This window comes from Sorex fumeus, unplaced genomic scaffold (assembly GCF_029834395.1).
Source record: "Sorex fumeus unplaced genomic scaffold, SorFum_2.1 ptg000006l, whole genome shotgun sequence".
NCBI classification, from domain to species: Eukaryota; Metazoa; Chordata; class Mammalia; order Eulipotyphla; family Soricidae; genus Sorex; species Sorex fumeus.
The window spans coordinates 6,795,928-6,819,897 of record NW_026606063.1 but is presented as its reverse complement, the minus strand read 5'-3'; the positions used below and the strand labels follow the sequence as shown (position 1 = coordinate 6,819,897).

Genomic DNA, 23,970 nt, shown 5'->3' with positions numbered 1-23,970 from the left:
CAGCTGGGGCTTGGGGGCAAAATAAAAAAAAATTTAAGAGAACTCAAAAGTCCAAGCAGATCCAAAGCTATTGAAATCACTGGCGAACTATAAGAAATTACGTTTTAAAAGAAGGTAGGTCCAAAGGAGTTAACCATTGTCCGCTTCACTTTCACAGGGCAGATAATCAATGATCAACAATCATCATTCAAATGGTTTCAGATCAAGGGGGTATGGTGCCACCAGCAGGTCAACCTGTACCTGCGGGGCGAGTGCATTGGCAGCCTGATGGTGCCTTCAGGCTTCCTGATACCCTCCAAATTGCCTCTGATTCTTTGGCCGGACCCCAACATCTTGGGGCCAAGTTTACCAAGAAATTGAACAGCTAAAAGTTAGGTATGTGGGAGCCACACCCACAAACCACCTTCTGCTCAGCTATACAAGCTCATTGATTGGCCTAATTTCAGAGACCCGTAAATCTTGAAAGAGATTAAAAGCCGCAGTCTGGGCTAGCAGGCGTGCCCTGCCAGGCATATGCCAATAGTTTATTTCTCTGGAAAAGATGGAAACTAGGGCCATGATCCAGAGACACACAAAAGAATCTCCAAACCAAGCAGCTCGCTGCAGAGATGCCTTCAGACTTTAAGCCAGGCCGACTTCACTGGGTGCCTCAAACAGGGGCAGGCATAGTGCCCCCATCTGCCCCCTAAAAGCCCTGGAGGCTGCCAACTTCCAGAACCCAATGAGAAGTTCAGGTACACAAGTTAAGTGACAGCAAACTTCAGGCCTCAAGGGATAGGGGATGGGCCTGTCCCCATGGGACCTTGGAGGTCACGCCCACAAACTGCCTTCAGCTGCTACTTAAACTCCTTAACAGCCATAATCCAGAGACACACCAAAAAATCTCCAAATCGAGCAGCTCGCTGGAGAGATATCTCCAGACCCTAACTATCTAAAATTTTAGAATTCTAGGAGCACGCAGCGGCTCTCACGGCTGCACGACATCTTCTGCTATTCATAACAAACGATCCAAAAGAGAATATGGGGACAGCACACAGCCGCAGAGAAGAAAGGCCGCGGGGGGGGGGGGGGCGCTCTACAAGCATAGCTCAAGTATGCGGGAACTAGGACTTTTCCTCCAAACCATGTGGCCGCTTATGCGGCCGCGTGACATCTCCGTTTATACAAAGTGATCAATGGAAAGTAAATCATCCAACGTTTCTCCCTGAAAATCAGGCTTAACTCTTATACAAACCACAACACCCAATAGGAGAGAGAGAACAAAAGGGAATGCCCTGCCACAGAGGGAGGGTGGGTTGGGGGGTGGAGTGGGGGGTGGGAGGGATACTGGGATCCGCGGTGGTGGGAAATGGTCACTGGTGGAGGGAATGGGTATTCAAAATATATAAATACGTGATAAAAAAACAAAACAAAAGAGAATATGGGGGAGATTGTCTGCCATAGAGGCAGGGGGAGGAGTGGGATGGGTAAATACTGGGGACATTGGTGGTGGAAGATGTGCACTGGTGGAGGGTTGGGTGTTTGATCATTGCATGACTGAAACTCAAACAGGAAAGCTTTGTAACTATCTCATGGCGATTCAATAAAAAAAATAAAATTTAAAAAATGATTTCAGGTCAAATTGTCAAAAGCTCATTGGGTTTAGCTTTAAAAGCTGGCATAACTCAAACAGGATAAAAATAGTATAAACAACTAGAACCAATTCCACATAGGGTAGAGATGCAAAAATGATAATGAAATTTTTAGCAAATTGAATTCAACAGTGCATTAAAAGCACGGCATACCATAAGGTGCTTTTTAAAAAATCAGAAGAGCAGGATTTTGCTCTTGTGACTCTAATGCAGAATTATGAGGTGCTAAGTACTGTGACAAGGTAAAATAATGGAAAAAATATTTTAAAAATAATGAAAAAATGTATGGTTATTTTTAAAATTTACCAATATTTCGATAACTATGAAAACACCCAGAGTCTAATACAGAAAAAAAATAGAATTTATTGAGTTTAGTATGGTGGCTAGATACAGTCAAGTAAACAATAAGACTTGGCCTTCTTTTTGGCACCAGCTTGTTAAAATTAAGGGGGGAAACCTTGCTCATTTTAGCAGCGCAATCATAAAATATTATAGAATTCCTACACCAAGCAGGGTGCAAAGTCAACAAGAAAATAGAGCTATAACATTTTATCAAAGGGGATAAAGCTAGTTCTGAGTAAGTGAGAATACACACCACATTTCTTAAAAGGAATAATCATAATAAAAATAATAAAATCATAATTTGTTTCCAATTTCAAGAGAAATTTAATTCGGTTCCACTTCACAGCACTGAGGCTTTTCTTTTTAATTAGACATATGATTTTTAAATTCTGATAATAAGAAAAGTACCCAAGGATTAGCAAGATATTTTTGAAAAAAAAAAAAAACAGCAATCAATTGGAAAGAGGACCTACGCTATCAGATGCTGAAACACCTCCTACAGATCCTACATGGAAATAATCAGAAATGCCTAATAAAAACTCAATGAGAGACTTGGTACCTGATCGATAAGTCTTTCCCTCTGCTAATTGTTTCTGTCTTTTCTTGTATTTACACATTAAAAAAAAGCATTTTAACTCTCACTTTCCACCATGTTGTCAGAACACCAGCTCAACAAATTCCTTTTTGAAAAAAACGTAAGAGTAAGTTAACATTTAATTAGCTCTCCCATCTCAGGCTTCCAGAGGGAGAGAATGTTCCAGACCTTCCCCTTCCTGTGAACACAGAAAAGCCAGTGTCCCAGAGTACACGTACCCGGAAACGGAAAATCCCTGCGTAGTTATAGGAAAAGCTTTGCTCCATCAGGATCTTCTGCAGATACTCTGGGTTCTGTGTCAAGGAGCCCAGCGCAGCCAGGAACCAGCAGTCTCCTGTGAGGGGGAGGGCCACAAACCAGGAGAAGTCAATGTGACAGAGCTGGGAGTTTCATGACATGCATCCCACAGGCATTGACCACTCAAATTGAATAATGCATTTTCCTTGTCTTTGGAGAACTAGGGGACTAGTCACTGAAGCCGGGTTCGAGCATGAGAGAGAAGGGGTGGTTAGAATGATGGCGGTGAGGGCAGTGGTAAATGGTGGGTGGGGTCAGGATGCCGTGTAGTGGTAATGATGGTGGTGAGTAGCTTTGGTGGAGAAATCATGGTTGTGACGTGCAGGTGATAGGACCGGTGGAGGTGCTGGTGGATGTGGTGATGGTAGTAAGGATGACAGTGGTGGTGATGCTATGTGGTGGAGATAGGAGTGATGGAGGTGGCGGTGGTTCGTGTTGTGGGGTACTGAGAAAGAGCAGAGATTCCCCAGTTTCAACAGAACTGATGAACCCACTTGATTTCTGATTCCTGTTTTTGCCAGAGAAATTTAACGCTACTGTCAGTGAATTTCACTGCCAGCATTGGTGCAAAGGTTTTCATTGCAAAGGGGAAAACAGATTTGTGGGTCTCTTGGCTAATGTTTACCCGATCACTAAGCACACAGGGGTCTCTCCTCTTCCTTCTCCTTGGTGACCAGGTGCCTTGACTTCTCGCAGGTGCCCTGTTCTGAGCATGCTTAACCCCCTTCCTCATCTCCCGCCCTTCACCTTCAATCAATCAATTACTGAAATGCCATTTTTGGCCATATTCAATGTAGAGTACAAAAGCCACAGAGAGGCCCTTTCTCTAGGTAGGGGAGAGCCCACTTGGAAGGTTATTTTTGGCTGGTCGGTACATTTTCTGAGACTGAAAACAAGTTATCTAGGCTTCTGTCGACTTGGCCCAAGAGACCAAGTTGATTCTACCAGATGAAGGCCAAGTGTGGGTCTGATTTGTGAACCCAAAATTTACATCTGCTCTCAGAGGAGGTGCTATTCATCTTGTATTGAATTGTTCTATTTTATCATATTACTATTCCTCCTTATCTCAGTTTTCTGTCTGTCTCCTTTCCCTGTCCACCTAGTCCTGCCCTGCCAGGCTTCTGGCCAGCAGTTTTACTTGGCTATAGGTGTTCCCAGGCTGACTTATCTTATCCAGTCCGCATTCCTCAGTCTTGAGCAACAAATCAGCACTTGGCTGTCCAGTGGATGGGAGATAACCTCTAGCCCTGGTTCTATCACAACTCATCACTTTCTAAACGAAAAGCTTTTATCGTTCGGACTCTCCCATTGAACATATCTGGAACTGGGATCTTTTAAGGCATAGAAGAAGTAGCAATTTCAGTGTCTGCATAGACATTATAGCAGCTCCAAAGGCACTTGCTTATCTCTCTGATCTCTCTCCTTCCTCTCCTCTAGCCACTGGTATTCCTCTCTGCTCCGCACTGTACCCTGAGTCCATTTCCTCCATTTTGCTCACCATTCCTCATCCCCAGTGACTCTGTACACCCACCATGGGCTGGCTTGAAACTGATTGGGCATCTGCAACTACCCACAGTGGTACCCAGGGTGCCACCTCGCCAGCTCTGGAGCTGGGAGAGAAACTATGCAGGTGGGGTGGTAACAATGGTGTTAGTGATGGTGGTTATGGTGATGGCAGTGATGGTGCCGGCAGGGTGGAAGTGATGGTGAGAGTGATGGTTGTGTTGGTGATGCTGTAGTGATGGTGGTACTGGCAGGGGTGGTGATGATGGTTATATATAGTGATGGTGGTATTTATATTGGTGTTGCTGATTGGGAGGTGACCTTGAGGCTTACGGTAATGTGGTGGTGATAGTGGGAGAGGCGATGATGGTTGTACTGGTGGTAATGGTGGCAATGGTGAAGGTGAGTAGATAGCATCCTCCAATATCCCTCCTCAGAGGCAGATTTCAGGCAGCCTGGCCTGACCCATAGCCAAGAGGGAAGAGGTAGGGTTCTTACCTGCCATTCCTTGTTGGATGTCAAATCTGCTCACACCTTTCAGGATGAAGTAGGGTGCCCCTTTTGATAAGTCCTGGGAGGGGGAGAGAGAGAGAGAGACAGAGAGACAGACAGACAGAGAGAATTATGGCTGGTACCTAAGACATGACTCATCTTGTCTTTGAGGAGTACCAGTTCACTTGTAAATTGGCAACTACTTTTTAGAAGTTATATAACTATTTTTTAGAAGTTATATGGATGAACGTCATTTTTTTCCTGGGCTCCCTGAACATTACTTAGAAGCCCCCTCCCTCCCCAATCTTATTTTGTTAAGCACCATGAACCACGAAGTAATTCATAGTTGGGTTTTTTTTTTTAATGCACTGTCCCATGACCAATCCCACTACCAGTTTCGACTTCCCTCCACCGTGTTCCCAGGTCCCCTCTCCTGTGCTCCTGCCCCTAGCTCCAGTCTGCCGCGTTGACAGGCACCTTTTAAGTTTGGTTGTTAAAGCGTGGGTCTTGCAATTTCAGCATTGCTGACTCTGGTGTGGATATTTAGCTCTGTCATTCCTTGACACACCGATGTACCTGAGTCCCCTTGACCCCTGCTGCCATTGCTTCGCACCTGTCTCTTCTCCCTTTCCCCTTCCCTCTGTAAATAGATAATTTAAATGCCTGAATTAGCCTTGTTCAACTCACTCTTCAGGTTTCATGCTATTGTGAAGAGGGTGTATGTGACAGACTAGACGATCTGCCTGGGTAGGCAAACTATGTGAAGAGAGAGAACCCAGAGAAGAACTCGGGCCTGACTTCACACACTCAGCTGGCAGTGCTTTAAGAGGAGAATATCCATAAGGATCACACAAAGTCTGGGAGCACTGTGTGAAAACCCTCTGGGAAGCATCTAGCTAGAGGGCAGCTGAAGCATTCTCCCTGCTCCAGTCCAGCTCTGGTGCTGGGTAGGAGCCCTGGCTGGCTCCCAGGACCCTTGTCTGGGTTCTAAAACCTGCACACCTTACACACACACACACACACACACACACACACACACATCCACCACACCTGCAGCCCCAAAGAGGAGCAACTGCAAGATTCTGCAGTGTCTGTGGAGAGTTTGGGGCTCTCCCAGCAGACTTGAGAATGGTAAGAGCTACTTCAGGGGATCCCTACGCACTTGGCAGGAACACATGGTCCAGAGTCTGGCTCTTTCCCTGGCCTCCCACCATTCAGGGTCAGCACCTCACACCGTCAATCCATAAGGGAAACCTGCTGGATTGCCACCATCCCTGCTGGTGCTCTTGGGCCCAGACTCACACCCTTTTGCTGACAAAGCAGCCCCAGGGAGCAGGGTAGCCAGGTGAAAACAAAGCCTCCGCTCCTCAGTTCTGAGTGTCTGGGAAACCCTGAAACCTGCCAACGCTTCCCAAAGGGCAGTTTCCTGGGGTGATTCAGCAGGACAAACAGGTGTGCCTCTTTACCAACATATGTGCCCGGCTCCCCGGTGAAGGGTCATCCCCTCCTTCTGCTCCTCTGAAACTGACCTCAGATGGCCAGGAGGTGCCTGCCAGCCCCGAGTGTCCCGGGAGAGGGGCTGAGTCCTGGAGGCCCCATGCTACTCTCTGCTCTACCCATTGTGCGGGACTTGGCAGGGTCTCTCAAAACAAACTAGCCAGACAGAATTTTCTCTGTGGGTAGCAGGTCAGGGGAAAGTACCTCTCTGGGATGATCATTTGGGGATGCTGAACAGCTCTCAGGATTGGGCTGGAGCGATAGCACAGCGGGTAGGGTGTTTGTCTTGCACAAGGTTGACTCGGGTTCGATTCTTCCATCCCACTAGGAGAGGCCGACAAGCTACCAAGAGTATCCCGCCCGCACAACAGAGCCTGGCAAGCTACCGTGGCATATTTGATATGCCAAAAACAGTAACAACAACATCTCACAATGGAGATGTTACTGGTGCCTGCTCGAGCAAATTGATGAGCAACAGGATGACAAGGGACAAGTGATCAGTGAGCAGCTCTCAGAGACTCACCTGTCTCCTGGGGAAAGGAGGCATCCAGCTAATGAGGTGAAGGGCCATTGCAGACTCCACATGGAGAAGCAGAGGGGAGGGAGTAGCCTGGGCGCTGGGCTAAAGCAGGAACTATGAACCCGTTTCCCCAGGCTGGTAACTATGACCTTGTTACCCCTGGCTCTTCCCCTGCTGGGGGGTTAGCCAGACAGAATCCTACCCGGCATTCATCTCCCTGATTCTGACCAACTTTCTCTTCCAGTCAGGCCTGTGTTTCCCTGTGTGTCCAGGGCACAGTTCTTATCTAAGGGGTAGCTGCGAAGGCTGGGAAGCCGTTCTGCCAGGCATCTGCTCCTGACGGGCAGAGCCTGGATCCCTCCCTCGCAAACGGGAGGTAGAAGAGGAAGAGCAGTGCAGAGTTGGGCAGGGCGCATGCTCCGTGAGCACTGCTCCCCTTCTCTGCGGTACTTGTAAAATTCAGAAGACCTACCCGCAGTCAAAGCAAGAGCCTCAAAGGCTTTCATTATTAAACCAGAGAGAGCAAAAACATTAATTAGCCACTCAAGTCATGGATGCAAAGAGAGACAACAAGAGCCTTTACCAATATACGAGGAAGGAAGTGATAAAGAAAACAATTAGCACCGTCTGAAATAGAAGAATGCCAATATCAACAAGCTAATGCATCATTCTGTTTGGGAAAGGAAGCTTACACCGATCGAAACTTTGAAAAATATGGTAGAGAAAGCACATGGGCTTTGGCAATATAAAACATGGAGTAAAAGTCTATGCTAATCAATTTAAAAATACTGATATTTTCTGAGAAAGAAAAAACACGAACCCAGACAAAGATGATTCACAATAGTAATAACCTAAAAGATCAATAACCTTGCAATATCATTTTAAATCATCAAATATAGTCCCTCTAACATCTCAGCCAAAGCTTCTAAGGACACAAACTCTTCCTACCGAATTCTCTCGAAGTTTAAAGAATGAATTAGGTCTTTGTTGCTACAGCTTTCGTGTTTAAAACAAAGAAGAAGAATCTGCATCATTTATTTTAGGAAGCCAATATAGCCTGGACATCCAACCAGAGAAAGAGAATACACACACAAGCACATGCACACACGCACACACATTCACACACAAACACGCATGCACATACACACATGCATGCATGAGCATATATGTACACACACATACACATGCACACACACCAGATTTTACTTGTGGAAATATTCTGAAATAAAAATACCCAGGAAAGGAACTGACAGTAAATAAAAAACACTAACCCACTGTCAAGTAAGTCTCATCTTAGAAATGTGGTACATCAGGGTGGATACCATCTCAGGATAGTTAATAATATAGAATCTCTGACAGAAGAGCCCCAGGAATGATTTACAGTCTTCCAATGAATGCTCTGAAGGCATTTGATTTATCAGCTTGCTCTGATTCACCCAAATAACAAGCATTAAAATAAAAAAGAAAACAAATTTAGCCAGCGAAGGACAAACCCCATATTTTAATGGCATTAAACTTGCATGGCAATTACTTTGAGACTTCCATCAATTGTATGGACAAGACCTGCGTTGTTAGAATCATTTATGTCTCTTATTCTCTAGGCCTGTTCCTTCCCTACTCCAGGCTTTTGAGATGCCCCAACTAATCCTGAAAACAGCAAGGAAGGACAAGACAAAAAGGACACATAGAAGAACTGTATTTCGAAGCTGTGGGACACCCACAGAGGATATTGGGAAGACCCTGGGCAGAAGGACAAGCTCTGGTACCCTGTTGCCATGGACTCAGCTCCCCAGGGCAAGGAAGGCATCATGATGAGGGTGGCTGTGGGCAGTTTTCACTCACCAAGAGAGACCCGGAGGCCTCCCAATGAGAGTTGCGGGGCCCAACTCCCCCCTGTAACGTGCTGAAGTTCAGGGTTTACCTGCCCCAGCCAAGTGAGGGAGCAGACTCAGAGGAGCTGAACTACTTGTTCCAGGCTCCCAGCAGACCGAAAGGCGGGCAGCCCGGCCATGTGGGCATTCCTCTTGCCGCATCCACTCAGTGGAGAGGAGCATGTGGCCTCAGCACCCCTAGGCTTCCGGACACAGGCTTGCCCAGGTAGAGCACAAGGACAGCCAGCTGGAGAGAGAAGTGGGGGTGCTCTAGTTGATGTCAAGTTGACTAGATCCTGGGTGCCCAAATATTAAATTTTATTTAGTTTTTGCTTTTTGGGTCACACCCGGCAATGCACAGGGGTGACTCCTGGCTCATGCACTCAGGAATTACTCCTGGCGGTGCTCGGGGGACCATATGGGATGCTGGTGATTGACCCGGGTCAGCCGTGTGCAAGGCAAACGCCCTACCCGCTGTGCTATCGCTCCAGGCCCAGTGCCCAAATATTAAACCAAGGTGATCTTGCTGCGTGCAAGGGAGGTTCCCATGTGCCTCTCCAGTAAGGAGGTGCTTGGGCCCATGTGCTCCCTTGAGGGTCTTTATCCCACAAACAGCAGAGGGAGGAGGAATTCTGCTTCCCTGCCTGGCTGCTGAGCTGAGACATTCGTGTGCCCCGTCCTCAGGCTGGGAATCACACCCCCGACTGCCCTGGCTCTGGGTGCTTTCAGCTCTCAGGGTCTCCAGCTTACACACAGCAGTTGGGGGGCTTCTCAGCCTCTGTAATCACCAGAACCAGCTCCTCATCACAAAACAGCCAGAGATGCCTCCACAGATATGTTGCTTTATAGAGGGAGATCCTTTGCCTGCGTGGAGGCCGCTAGCAGGGGCGAAATGAAGTCATCTTGGCAACTTTACTCTGGAGGGTGGAACCTTCTCTAAAGACCAAGCTTGGGGCGAGCACTGTGATATTAGACATAATTGCTCTTTGATTAGGTCTGCCAGGGTTCATGTCACGCAGAGCGCCTGGAATCTTCTCCTCTGGAGCTATTGGACGGCAAATCCTGCGTTCTCCTCCTCCTCGACGGCCTACATACGTGCTTTCCCAGAACACTTGCTGCTCTCGGTTGCAGACCCAGAGAAGTTACTTGGCCTCTGGCACAGGAGTCTCAGCTGGCTGGACTCCAGGCGGGGCCGGGCCAGGGTCATGCCCTGCTTTGTACTACTAGAGAGTCTTGCTTTATTGGCATCAAAGGTCTTTGACTTGGTGGCAATGAGTTGTCGGCCTGTGTTACCTGGTGTGACCCGCTGCCGTTGCTGCCCACACTCCAGGCACCCTTCATTAACTCAGCGCTTTTCTGAAAGCTCATTTCAGTCCCGAGGTTGCATGATTTCCAGAGCTCAGTCTTTTCCTAGGCTTTGCTCTGGCGACCTGGAAGAAGGAAGTCGTTGACTGGACTGGTCAGGCTTCCTTGTGGGCTGAGCAGGAGCTGGAGTCTGCGGTGGGGCCGGGTTACTCTGCTCCGGGTGCTCATAGCCTATTTGGGCTTGCAGCCCATTCTTCCCTGGGAAGAAATGTTTTTCTCTTGGAGAGTAGGAGCGGAGATGACAATACAGTTCCTCCGTCTGACAAACATTGGTGACGGCTGAGAAGAGCAGCGCCTACAATTCCGTTGACCTATATGGCTGTGGCATTTCAATGAAAATGAACTTAAATAAAGCGTCAGCATCTATTCCTCACTCAGACTTGCAACCATGGAAGAGCCCAACAGCCACGGCTTTTCAATGACACTCTATTATGATAAAGGTTGAACCGAGCTGTCTGGGCAGAATATTCTACTGGGTGGTGAAAATGTACTGCATGAAGGAGTAATATCAGCTAGCTCCCAGTCTCAGAGAGTGTTTTGGCTAGCTTTGGGGGTAGGTCCTCTGGGAGGTATGTGTGAAATCCATGCTTAGAATCCCAGATGATTTGGGGACTCACAGTCCTTTCTTTATCTTAAAGTATAAGCAGGTATGTTCTTGTCTCAGGTCCCACCGTGCTCTTTGGCCCGTGTCCCATGATGTTCCCATCCCACGGTGTCAAGGGATCTAGGTCCAGTGTTTGAGATTCGCTGCTCTACCGCTGGGGTCTTGTGGTCTGTCTCATGCTATTGGGCTTCCCAGGTGACTAGAGATACCCACGATGGAGAGGAGACTGGGGCCAGCCAGTTGCTGCAGGGTTGCATGGATGATGTGTCAGGCAGATTTACTTTCTCAAGTCAGAGCTAGGCAGAAGGGATCTCCAGCATCCCATGTGGTCCCCTGGGCCCTGGCATGAGTAATCCCTGAGCACAGAGCCAGGAGTAAGCACTGAGCATGGCTGCATGTGACCCCCCCCCCCCCAAATAAAAAAGATGGGAAGAAGAGGAAGAAGATAGATGACTTTTGAACTCTTTGTCAGACTCCCGTGTACCCCCAGATGATTTTTTGTTCCCCACACTGCCCTAAGTGCATCTGCAGAAATGATCCGAGGATCAAAGATGAGAGAATTGGTCTGTGAAAGCTAGAGAAGGGGTAGGTCCTGGGTGAGCTACGCTGGGCCATCCCTCCCCCAAGTGGTCAGGAAGAAAAGGGGCTTCAGTAGGTGTCTCAGTGTCCAGACACTATTCTGGAAATTAGCCTCATTGGTCCCTTCAAATAGTCCTGCAAGGCATAGGGGACAATAGTCAGCCTTACAAAGGCAGGACCTAGGCACACAAGAAAATGGATAGAAAGACAAAGACTGGAGAGAGAGAGAGAGAGAGAGAGAGAGAGAGAGAGAGAGAAGAAGAAGAGAGGAGAGAGGAGAGAGAAGAGAGGAGGAGATATAGAGAAAGAGGAGAGAGGAGAGAGAGAGGGAAGAGAGAGAGAAAGTTGGGTGTCATGGTTCCAGCTGCAGAAGAAGGTTGAAGAGGCCCATTGAGTACTTGTAACAACAGAAGCCCTGAAATAGGTGACAGAGAGGTACAACGGCAGGTTGTCACTTGAGGCAAGACCTCCAAGATGGCTCCAATTCTCATCCGCAAAGTGAGGCTGATGCTGGTCTTACCCGGAGAGTTACTGGTCACCGTGAGGCTCATGGAATGAGGGTACTTAAGCCAGGCCCACGGGTCAGCCACTCCAACCAGTGCCAGAGGGCACCTGATGCCCCTTCCAAGGTGCGTGTGGGACCCATTGCTGCTCACCCTTCCTCCTCCTCCATGAAGATCCTCTACTGCATGCGTGGGATTCCATGCCTGGCAGTGGTGGAGAGTCATTCATTCCTCCATCCAACTGCTCACATGTGTGGTCACCCTATTTCTGATAGAGTCCTGTGGGCAGGGCACTCCACAAGGAGGCAAAGTGAGGCATAGGGGGTCAGGATTCAAATCCAGTTCTCTGTCTCTATCTCTGTCTCTCTCTCTCTTTCTTTATCTCTCTCTCTCTTTCTCTCTCTCCTCTCTCTCTCTCTCTCTCACACACACACACACACACACACACACACACACACACACACACACGGTCTCCTCCGATCCAGTCAGTCACATGGCCTGACTGCATTGGCAAAGAACAAAGGAGACAAAAGAAGAGAAGACACAACACAGAATGTTCTAGAAAATTCTCTGTACAAAGTTTCCAGCTGTGATGAGGGACATGAAGACATAAGTGGGACACAGCTACAGGCCATGTAACAGAGGTGCAGGAAGGAGACTACAGTTCCCTGAAAGATTTGGAGTGAGGTTTCACAGGAGAGAAGAGAAAGGAATGAACACAACCCACCCTGGCTGCCTCTATTTTAGGTTTCTGGCATGGTTCGGTGAAGATATTACACTTCTGTTCAAATCTGTTTCTTCTTGCCCCCGAAAGACATCACAAGTTGAGATGTTGCTGGATTTAGATAATAAGAAACTCTCAACCCGTTCTAAATAGAAACGTTATAAATTCTTCCACACTATTAATATGGTTTCACATTTATTGCTCAGCACCTTGGAGGGGAACACCGCCCCCCCCCCCCCCCAAACACCACCACCACCACATTCTAAAAGAGTCTTAGCTTCTGAAAATAACGGAGGGAAGAAATAGACCCGTTCACGCTTCAGAGTGCAGATCTCATGCTCTGCCCTGCTCTCCTTACGAGGCAGAGGTCAAGTGTCATTGCTGAGGAATTATTGTCTTTGGCTGGTAAGATAGAAATTAGCTAAAGTAGCTCCAGTTTTTAAAGCAACATCCCCAGCCCCCCACCCCTTCCTGATGCCCCACTAACGCTTGACTTCCCCAAAGCTCCAAATCTATCCCAAATTGGGGTCAGAGCTGATGCTTCCAGGGTTCTATATCCTCATCGTTATCAGAAAACTACTTTTTCTGTACCCTCACCTGACTCCATGGGCGGTACCCGGGGGTCCTAGGCATTGCTCTGCATCAGTGACCATCTGCCTTTTTGGCTTTATATTGTCTTCTCTGGTTCAAGGCTCTTCTGACCTTTCCAGGAGCACTGACAGGAGGGACCAGGCACTGGGGTTCAAGTGCTTCCGTCCAGATTAGGGCAGGGAAACCCCACGGGTTGATGGAGACTTCCAGTGGGCTGAAACATTCACTAGGGACTTTGTGCCCTGAGAGTGAGACCTTTCTAGGAAGCCCACAGAACTTAGCTCACTGCAAGGCTGAGTTTCTGGCGACCCGAGGGGGCCCAGAGAATCAGGGGGTTTTAGTGCCGTTCTGCATCTCCTTAATTTGACAGCTGATGTCTGAAATTCTGCTCTAGGCGGTCATGCGTTTATATGGGTAAAAATGCGAAGGTATGTGAGGCCATTGTTTGTATTTGTCCTAAGGTCTCCGTGGTTAAACACCTTCCCATGGAGTTAATTCTAATAGGAAAGAGAAAGCTGTCAAGATGGTGAGACTGGAGCAGAATAAAGAGCATTAACAGACTCAGTGGTGGACAGAACCCCGGGGCATCCACGCTGAGCTGATTCATTTCTCTGTGCCCCATTTGTAGATGAGAATACTGAGGCATGTTAGCTACTCATGTGGTCTGTGCGAGGACTGACTAAGAATATGGGATCCTGTTTTCCTCTTGAGCAATTTGTTCCACTGAGGACACAGTCCTGTGAGCAGAAGGCCCAGATGGATCCCCTTCTCCTTCTATTCTGCCTGTGCCTGGAAGCCAGTTATCAGGTTCCTGTCATGGGAGGCCCCGAGACAAGAGCAACCAGGGCATGGAGGGCCCCGGGGAGTATGTCCCGGGCTCACTTACATGTGGCCGCTTCCACTCCAGGCGGGAGAGATTCTCTCCCTTCAGCAGCAGTGGGCCTATGGAGGCCAGCGTGGGGGGGAAGGTGTCATCCTCGAAGAGCTGGCCTCTGCTAAGGCACTGATCCCGCAAGGAGTGGAAGTCCTGGCCGTTGTACTTGATGATGGGGGTGCTCTGGTTGTACGCCATGACTCTCTTCAAAGAGGTGGGGGAAAGTCAGCTCCTGGGGAGAAGAAGAGATCCTCTTAGGGGCGAGCTGTCACCTTCTTTGCACCACTGGGGTGAGTCCCAGAAGAACACGCCGATGTGTCCCCTACCCTATCCCCATGCACTTTATATAAGCAAGGGGACTGAAACCAGATCAGTGTACACCCTGCTGATACAGCCACTCGGCCGTTGAACGAGAAAAGAACGGGATTAGAACGAAAGCATCTTATTCCCATAGTCCTTTGTAACTGCATGAATGTCTCAGAAACGCTGGTGGGATCAGAGACCACGTGGGATCTGTACTATTAGGAAAAAACGTGCAGGCTCTATCCTTGAGCTCACCACTTTCCTATATGCTGGCCAGACAGAGACAAACCCAAGCTGATCTTTATCCCCTGCGACTCATTATCAGGAGAAGAAAGAGAGACCATCTCAACAGCTAGCTCTCATTCAACCAAGCCGGCGGGCAAAGTCCTGTGAATCTAAAGAGGAAGAGCTGAGGATTGCCAAGGAGAGATTGCAGAGCTTGTCTCTGACTACTGATAGCGTACAGTAGGTTAGAAACGGGAGCAGAGAACCTTGGGTATCCCGCAAGCTTCCTCCGCAGACATATCCATATTTTGTAGGAACCAGTGTGGTGACTGGACCAGCCAGCCTTGTTCTCACTCTGGTTATAGAACCCGCTCAGCCCTCACTACCAGAAGTTTATCACTCTCAGCATCCAGAGTAGATACGGCCACATCATTTACATCCATTGTCTGTGTCCACTCCCTCTCGGAGAGCCCGGGGAGCTACCGAGAGTATCTCGCCCGCATGGCAAAGCCTGGCAAGCTACCCATGACGTATTCGATATGCCAAATCACAGTAACAATAAGTCTCACGATGGAGATGTTACTGGGCCCGCTCGAGCAAATCAATGAACAACGGGAGGACAGTGACAGTGATCCGTGTCCACTATCAAAGCTCAACAGACATCTCTGAAACAAAGGGGGTTTTCCCTAGAGGATACCCTGACTTTTTCCCTAGTACTGGAACCCAGGCTGCGTGTTCAGGCTTATTAGTCGTTATTGGTGAGAAAGCTGTTTTGTTCAAAGCCAGAGACAGGGCACTTTGTAATGGGAAGGGAAGCTCCTCATCCAAACATCCCTCTTGGTTTGTTTGTTGGGTTTTGCACCACACCCGGCTATGTTCAGGGCCACACTCCAGACTCTGCACTCAGGGATCACTCCTGGAGGTGCTCGCCTTCGAGCATATGGGGAGCTGGGCATCAAACCTGACCAGCATCATGCAAGGACAACGCCGTCCCCACTAAACAGGCCTCTTTGAAGGTCAGGCCTTCACAATCAAAAGCTTGAATCAGACACTTGCATTACAATGAAAGGGAAAGGAAAGCTAAAGCAAATTGCTTATAGATCTGAAGAGATGGCAACACCACTCCCGGGAACAGAGCCTGGTACTGGGCTTGGGAGACAGACGACTTGTTTTTGGAGAACTAATTGGTGGATGGACCCTATTTTCAAAAGTCCCTCTAGATTCCCTGAGCAGCATGGGCATAAGCCCCAGGAGTCGGGCTGCTAGGCCTTGGGTGCTTGGAGCAATAGAAAGGCTGGGAGGAAGGTGGGGGTGTAGATAGGAGCTGGGGACAAGGGTTGTAGGTAATGATGACTGGGAAGCAGCTTCGAAAACTGGGTTATGACATGGTTTACTGCCAGGAAACCATGTGATTGGTTTACTGCCAATCACAGTCAATCAGGATGTACTACTGGGAACAAATTGGAGGCACATGGCATGGCTAGGGAGAGACTGGGGGGAGGGGGGGAGAGGGCACAGGCGTGACCCTGGGCTCACGTTAGAGCGCCAGCACTGAGCATGGTAGAGGATTTCAGAGTCCCGTGGGACAGGATCTGATGATGGTGACATGATCGAATGGGAGAGGGTGGGGGAGGACAGGGAAGAGGCAGCCCCCCCGCCCCCAAGCAAGCACAAGGGTCTCAAGTTTGCCTTCTTCTCTCTCCATCTGCTGCCAATTCTGCCGTGCTGAGTGAGTCACTGAGCCCGGAACCTGACTGGTTCGTCTTTCTGGTGAATGATGCCAACCTCACCATACTTGCTGTGGGCTTAGACGGATCTGACCTAACACACTCTACTGTGTTAGGTCACTGGCCCTAATTATCCCAGAGAGATAACAGGAAAAGCCAGGGGTGCATGTCCAGACAGTGCTAGCTTCTCTAAAACACGCCTCACCTCCTCCATCTGTGGGGCAAGGGACCTGGAACTGAGCCTGAATCCAGGCTAATGAGTCACCAGACCTGAAATCTCTGCCTGTCTGAAGCGTTTCACGACCTTCTCTGGGCAAGGTCTGTGGGGTCACTCCAAGGACCTCAAGGCCTCGGGGCCCCTTTGCTCCTACTCCACAGTAGGAATGGAATTAGGAGAGAGACAGACAGGCAGAGAGAAACAGAGAGCAAGTCATGAGCATAAATAAAGAATCTGAGTCTGCTTCCAATCCAAATTTGGGTTCTCAAAAAAGCATGCAAACTCAACAGTGCTCTTACAGTTAACTTATGATAATGGTATTTTTAAATTATTTAGATGGTAGAAATCCATTGGTGGAATATCACCGAGGGAGCGGCATTATACAAGCACATTTGGAAGGAATCAACCCTATGGTTGTCTCACAAACGAGGCTTGATTCAGTTATATTTGAATTCTTAGCGTGAGTCCTGTGAAAAGAGCCATTTTTGTAGGCCCGAAGGGACCCAGCAGTTTGGTTGCATATGATTTTATGTAAGGCGAAAATGGCTGAATAGAAGTGACTTCATTCCTTTGAGCCTGATGTGCTGTGGTTTGCCTCAATCTAACTCTTGGAAGGTGGCAGGTGAAATATTCACCTCACCACTCACTACTGGATAGGAGGAGACCAGAGAGATAGTGAAAGGGTTAAGACATTTGCTTTGAACACAGCCAACTCTGATTTGACCCCCAGTGCCACCTATGTTATCCCATGTACCACCCGAAGTGATCCTTGAGCACGGGCGTAGGAGGGAGTCTATACCGATCATCGAGTATTAGAAAAACTAAAATCCCAGTAAAGTACCATTCAAGAGCAAGGAAATGGCCCTGCGGTCAGGAGATCATGCCTGGTAGGCACAGAGATCTGAGCTTGATCCCTGACTCCACATGGACCCTCAACCATCACCCTAGGTGCCTCCACCCAGGAGGGACCTAAAGCAATGTTGGGTGTGGCGCTACCGAGTTCGAGCACTGAACTGTGATTGGTCAAGCATCACTGGGAGTAGCTCTGGGGCTTCCCGAACACTTCTTGGGAATCTCATTCTTTCACCATCCTCAAAAATGTGTGTGTGAGAGAGAGAGAGAGAGAGAGAGAGAGAGAGAGAGAGAGAGAGAGAGAGAGAGAGAGAGAGGATTGAGCTAGAAAACAGTAATGGAGATTGATTGCTAATCCAAGAGCAAGGCAATGGTCCTTGATGGGGGAGAGTTCAGAAAAATGTGTAGCTTCTGCCTCTGCGCATGCTCAGAGGCGCCTATACTGCCTTGCCAAACCCCCACCTCTTAGCAAAGCATAGAATTAGTGTGTGCGATCACCTCCTGCCGTGAGCTCATCTTGGCTTAGAAGAACCAAAATGATAGTTTCCCTTCATGCCTCAGAGACCAGGCTGAGAGGAGGTGCCCTTGGTTGTCAGAGACGCGGAGTCTAAGGCAGTTGGCTTGGTTTCTCCATCCGAAACTTCCCACTGAGGAGAGGGCCCAGGCCATCTGCAGGGCTGCGCGGACTGGCCAGCTTCAGGATGTCCGGATCCCTCGTCTCCTTTCTGAACTGGGGGGTGACCAAGTATGCCTGGAGCAGGAGAGCTCCCACCACTGAGACGAGGACTGTTTCCAGGCAAGGCTCAGAGGGGCCTACGGGCGTGAAAACCAGTCCCGCCTGGCGCTCAGCTCTGTTCCTGCTCTGTCCCTGCTATCTGAAAAGTCTGGAGTGAAGGGAAGGCTCTGGGGACAGGTAGCAGGCCTGGGTGTCCGCTGCCGGAGGAGGGCCGATCTGGGAAAGAGTGCTCCATCTCTGAGCAAACCACCTCCCAGGCTCACCTACTTTCACCCTGGGCGGCTCTGGTTTTGCCGGGGAACAGCCGAAGACTCCCGTCTGAGGACGGAGGGACGGCAGGACTTGACATGTCTCACTTTCAGGAGCAGTAGAAAAAAAGCACGATGTCTCCTTGGGGAGGAATCTGTAACTTTTTTCTTTTCTTCTCTATCCTCCCTGCCTCACTTTGAGAGATAAAGGCAGAAGACTCAGCTGCCTTAATAATAATAATAAAAAAAGAGCGATAAAAGGTCTACCTGACATTCAGGATAAAGATCTGGCTGGCGGCCGGCGCTCCTTTTGGGTCTAGCTAGAAACATGCACAAAAGAAGCGAGGAAAATGGTGTTGCTGGGAAGCTCTTAATGTGGGGAATTGTCTGCGTCCCTGAAGGAGCCTCAGGATCTGATCAGCAGCAGGGGCAGTTGGCGGTTCTGAAGATGCTTCCTGGGCTCTCTCAGTGTTTGCAAATCCCTTTAATGGCCCTGCATCTTTGCCTGACTTGAGATGCCATCTCAGTGGCTTGGGCTGTAACAAACCATCACAAATGGGGGTGTCAGCAGACGGAGGAGGCGTTTCCTCCCGCTCTGGGATGTGTAAGAGGGGAGGTTCCCTCCCTGCTTTCTCTCTGGGTTCTCAACGGCACACGCAGTCTCTTGCCTTGTACAGTCCTGTGGGATTAGAGCTTCGCTCTGCCCCTACAACCCCATTTTCCCTCCTTCAAGGCCTGTCTCCAGATGCAGTCACGTGTGAGTTCAGGCTTCCGCATAGGAAGTTGGAGAGACACCGTTCAGTAGAGAACAGTGACTAAACCCAGGCTAGCTGCTCTCCAGGGCCTGGTTGCATATTTCAGGGGCTGTAGAGGTCACAGAGTAATTAGGGGAGGGGTTCAATAAGGGTCTAGGGACTAGGCAGGGATGTCAGTGAACACAACAGAAAAGAGAAGGGTACCTGGTAATGGCAAATCGGCAACCATGTTTGAATTATGACCAAGGCAGAAATGTCTCACACTCTTAGATGTCAAATCTTTGTTCTGCAAGTGCTAAGTGTCAGTCCCAGTGCATATGCTGTAAAAAACTCTTGTGAGTATCAGTGGAATAAGGGACACACAGTAGTTAGCTTCTGGGGTATTCTGTGGAGCAGAAGTCTCACAAAGGCTGCATTATTGGCAGGTTCTGGGGTCCACATGCTGGGAAAGTTTTTTTCCTGTGGAATATTCTTTATGAAGATCCATAAAAGGGCCCAAGACTCCAATAAAGACGCTTAGCTAGTTTGCTTTTAGGGCTTCCTGTAGATTTATATAATCAGCGAGTTTTGTTGTTGTTTTTGGACCACACCCAGAATTGCCTAGGGCTTGTTCCTGGCTCTGAACTCAGCACTCCTGGCAGTGCTCAGGGGACCATAGGGATACAGGAAATAGGTAAAGGTAAAGGTAAAGGCCCTCCCGTTCGTTCCTCGATTTGCTCGAGCGGGCCAGTAACATCTCCATCGGAGACTTTGTTGTTACTGTGTCTGGCATATCGAATTCGTCACAGGGAGCTTGCCAGGCTCTGCCGTGTGGGCGAGATACTCTCGGTAGCTTGCCGGGCTCTCCGAGAGGGGCGGAGGAATCGAACTTGGGTTGGCCATGTTGGCTGCGTGCAAGGCAAATGCCCTACCGCTGTGCTATCGCTCCAGCCCCCGCTGTGCTACAGGAAATAGAATCAAGGTAATAATTCTAGCGCCCACTGTACCGTCTCTCCAGCCCTAACAAGTTTTTAACTATAACTTTTTTTTTTTTTACTAATATACAGATAAGAGGCACAAAGCTAAGTGACTTTAAAGGATTCAACCCCCTGGCCTCATCCTGCCCTTTATTAGCCAAAAGACAGTGAAGACATTTTCTAAGGACTCAGCACTACAGGTTTCTCTTGAAATGGGTGCAGTGACATTTTGTTGAAAACAAGATGAGGAAATATCTGGGTAGAGAGCTAAGTCATGAAGCATTATCTAAAGACACTAATTATTATTTATTTCCCAGATGCTGATCATTGCTCTGCATTGTTCCCTCTCAGAAAAGGAGAGTTGGAAGGTACGAGGTGGATTATCTAAGGAGCCAGGACATGGGGTACGGATGTCTCTTCCATGAATAAGGCCTCCCCGTGTCAGGCTCCTGTACATGGGAGCTCTCGGGCCTGGTTATTTTTGGAAATAGACAAAACAAATGTGTTTATACTGATGCTCTTTGGAAATAACTCTCTATAGATGAAGATATTTCCTGTGACTTTTCCAATGATTTTTTTCCTCTTGGTAATAAATCACTTTTTATAGATGAAGATGTTTCCCGCGAAAGTCATCATTAGAATCACAGGAAATGTCTTCATCTATAGGGAGTAATTTCTAAGAGCAACAGTGTACACATTTGTAAGCTTTGAATATAGCTAAGAGATTTCTTTTTGCTCTCTCCCCTGGGTTTCTCAGTCCATAGAGACCAACTAGAGTCAAATGAAATGGTAGGTAGCCTACGTCTTTAGACAAACCAATGAACTTCTCTTAGTGGGTTTCCTGGACACATCGAAGAGAATCTATCCCTCTGTAGTTTCTGAAGTATTCTGACCACGTGAACACCATGAACTTGGCCACCCTCTGCTTCCCTTCCTGGTACCTCACCCTCAGATCCCTTGTGGAGCCATCACCTGAATGTGATGCTAACCATTCTCTTGCTTGTATTGAAATCATTTTATCACGTATTTATGTCTTTCCACCATGCTGTTTTAATTTGCTTGTTTTTCAGCTTTGAAAAATGATAGAGACACTCCAGCTTCTTTATAGCAATATAAGGAGCTCCCTGGATACCCCATTATTCCATTATTCATAACTTAAACCTCTGGCAAAGAGAAAATGATTGTGCAAGAACTCTAGAATGATCCCAAAGCAGTCCAAGTGTTTTGTGTGTGTGGGCGAGACTGAGTAGAAACAAACAAGAGGGTGAACCCACAGGGTTTTTGTTCTGCCTTCCGTCGGCACTGAAGTTGAGCCCAAGCCATGCAAAGTCTGAGGGCAGAGGGAAGTTCGGATGGAAACCATGCCCTCAAAATTTCTGGCAAAGGACTTCCTGCAGACTTGGGAGAAAGTGCCTGAGAAGAAAGATCCTTAAGTTCTGTGGGGAAGCTTGGACAAGTGTTAGTCTAACCCACCAGTACTGTGGATAGTGGTACTAGGGGGAGCTGAGGGTTGTGGGACAAAGGATAGACCCAAATCAAACTACATGATCTGAGATTTGAATCATTTTCCACAGAAGAGGAGGTTGGCTTTTTTTTTTTTTAATTTTTAATAGTGAGATGAGAGCGATAGCACAGCGGGTAGGGCGTTCGCCTTACACGCAGCCAACATGGCCGACCCGAGTTCAATTCCTCCGCCCCTCTCGGAGAGCCCGGCAAGCTACCGAGAGTATTCGATATGCCAGACACAGTAACAACAAAGTCTCCAATGGAGACGTTACTGGGCCCGCTCGAGCAAATCGACGATCAACGGGAGGGCCTTTACCTTTACCTTACCTTAATAGTGAGACATCATGAGGTACAGTTGCAGACTTACACATTTTTGTGCTTGGGTTTCAATTATACAATGATCAGATACCCATCCCTCCACCAGTGCCCATTTCCTACCACCACGGATCCCAGTATCCCTCCCCACCACCCATCCCCCCCATCCCACCCTGCCTCTGTGGCAGGGCATTCCCTTTTGTTCTCTCTCTCTTATTGGGTGCTGTGGTTTGCAAAAGAGGCAATGGGTAACAATCATGTTTGGTTTATAGTCTACTTTCAGCATGTTTCTCCCATCCTGGGAGAATCCTCCCAACACCTTTATTTGGTGTTCCCTTCTCTATCTGAGCTCCCTTTTCCCCTAGCATGTGTGGTTGGCCTCCAAGCCATGGAGTAAAATTCCTGGTACTAATCTCAGCCATTCTTGGGTGTTAGTCTCCTATTTTGTTACTTTATGTTCCCCAGATGAATGCAATCTTTCTATGTCTATCCCTTTCTTTCTGAGTCATTTCACTTAACATGATACTTTCCATGTAGTACCACTTGTATTTTTAAAAAATTTTTAAAAATTGAATCAATGTGAGAGAGACCCTAAAAGATGTTCATGATTAAGTTTCAGTCATACCGTGTTCCAACACCAATCTCCACCAGTTCCCAGTTTCCCTCCCATAAACCCTCTCCCCCAGCCCCCTTCCCCCACCCCCCAGACTGCCTCTATGGAAGATACTCTCTCTCTCTCTCTGTCTCTCTCTGTCTTTCTGTCTCTCTCTGTCTTTCTGTCTCTCTCTGTCTTTCTGTCTCTCTCTGTCTCTCTCAGAGGTTGATTTTCTTAACTTAGTTGGTTTTCTACATTAAACAAATTAGCACATGGTAAAATTCATTTTTTTTCAAGTTAAAATCTTAAGCGACTTTAAGTAAGTGAACTAAGAAAACACAATTGAGGCAAATTAACTAAACAACAATCTAGAAGCAGCTATTATCACAGATCTTAAAGCAGCTATTTTAACCTTAGCCATAAAATAATAAAATAAACGACCTTGAAATGAGTGAGAAGGTAAACAATCTCTTCAGAGGACTAGAAGTCATAAAAATGACATACACGCTATCTGAGAGGCTCTCAGATGGCCGAGCAGAGGTGCCACATGCAGAAGGCTCAGGTTCAATTCCTAACACCTCACAGCCCCCTGAGCACAACCAAGAAGGACCTCTGGCCATCAGTCCCGGAGTAACCCCTGAGCGTTGCCAAGGCAGCCTAAACCCTGCCTTTCCCCAAACAAAAAAAAATGGCACATGGAAACTTTGGAGTTAAAAGATATTGAATCTGTAATTAAACACTATAGAATGGAATTGGGAGCAAAATGGCCCTAACAGAGGAAAGAGACAATGAACTAGGGAATAGAATAAACGAGACTAATCCAAAATATTCAGTTCAAGAACAGATTGATTAAAACAAAAACAGTGAAAGGCAAAAGACTAAGTTAGGGGCATCTGCGATGCACTATGGAAGATCTATCTTGGGTAACTGAAGACCAGAAGAAGAGAATAAAGATATTAGGGCAGGAAAAAAAATGGTCCAAATTTGGTAACACATGTATGACTACAAGAAGCTTGAGAAGTTAAGAAAACTATGACTAGACACAAGCGTTTCAAAACTAAAGAAAGGTCTTAAGGGGCTGGAGCAATAGCACAGCGGGTAGGGCATTTGCCTTGCACGCAGCCGACCCGGGTTCCATTCCCAGCATCCCACATGGTCCCCCGAGCACCACCAGGAGTAATTCCTGACTGCATGAGCCAGGAGTAACCCCTGTGCATAGCTGGGTGTGACCCAAAAAGAAAAAAAAAAAGGTCTTAAAAGAAACTTGAGGGAAATGGGAACATAGGCTAGGAGGAAACCGGACAAATGAGCACAACTCTGCCATCAACAGCCAGGAGGCCGCATACAAGAGACCAGATTCGAGGAGGCTGGCGGCTGAGTCCCAGATATAGAGAAAAGTTCTTCTCAGCTAAGGCCAATCACAGGCACTGCAGGGAGGGACTGTGAGACCTTATCCAAAGCTGGGACTGGTGTTGCTGGCACATCACAGTCCTGAAGTTCGCCTATAAATATCTCCGTAAATCATGGTGTCTGAATTTAGATGAATC

General features: G+C 47.9%; 1 protein-coding gene across 1 annotated transcript in view; it reads right to left on the bottom strand.

The window, feature by feature from the left end:
• Positions 1-14,186, bottom strand: part of CAPN13 (calpain 13) — a 45,257-nt gene extending 31,071 nt beyond the window's left edge. Inside the window, exons 1-3 of the mRNA XM_056125781.1 lie at positions 14,001-14,186; positions 4,867-4,939; positions 2,787-2,902 (exon numbers count right to left, since the gene is read on the bottom strand). Of these exons, the coding sequence (XP_055981756.1) occupies positions 2,787-2,902; positions 4,867-4,939; positions 14,001-14,186 (375 nt within the window). The remainder of the gene's footprint in view (positions 1-2,786; positions 2,903-4,866; positions 4,940-14,000) is intronic.
• Between the last annotated feature and the right edge of the window lie 9,784 nt (positions 14,187-23,970).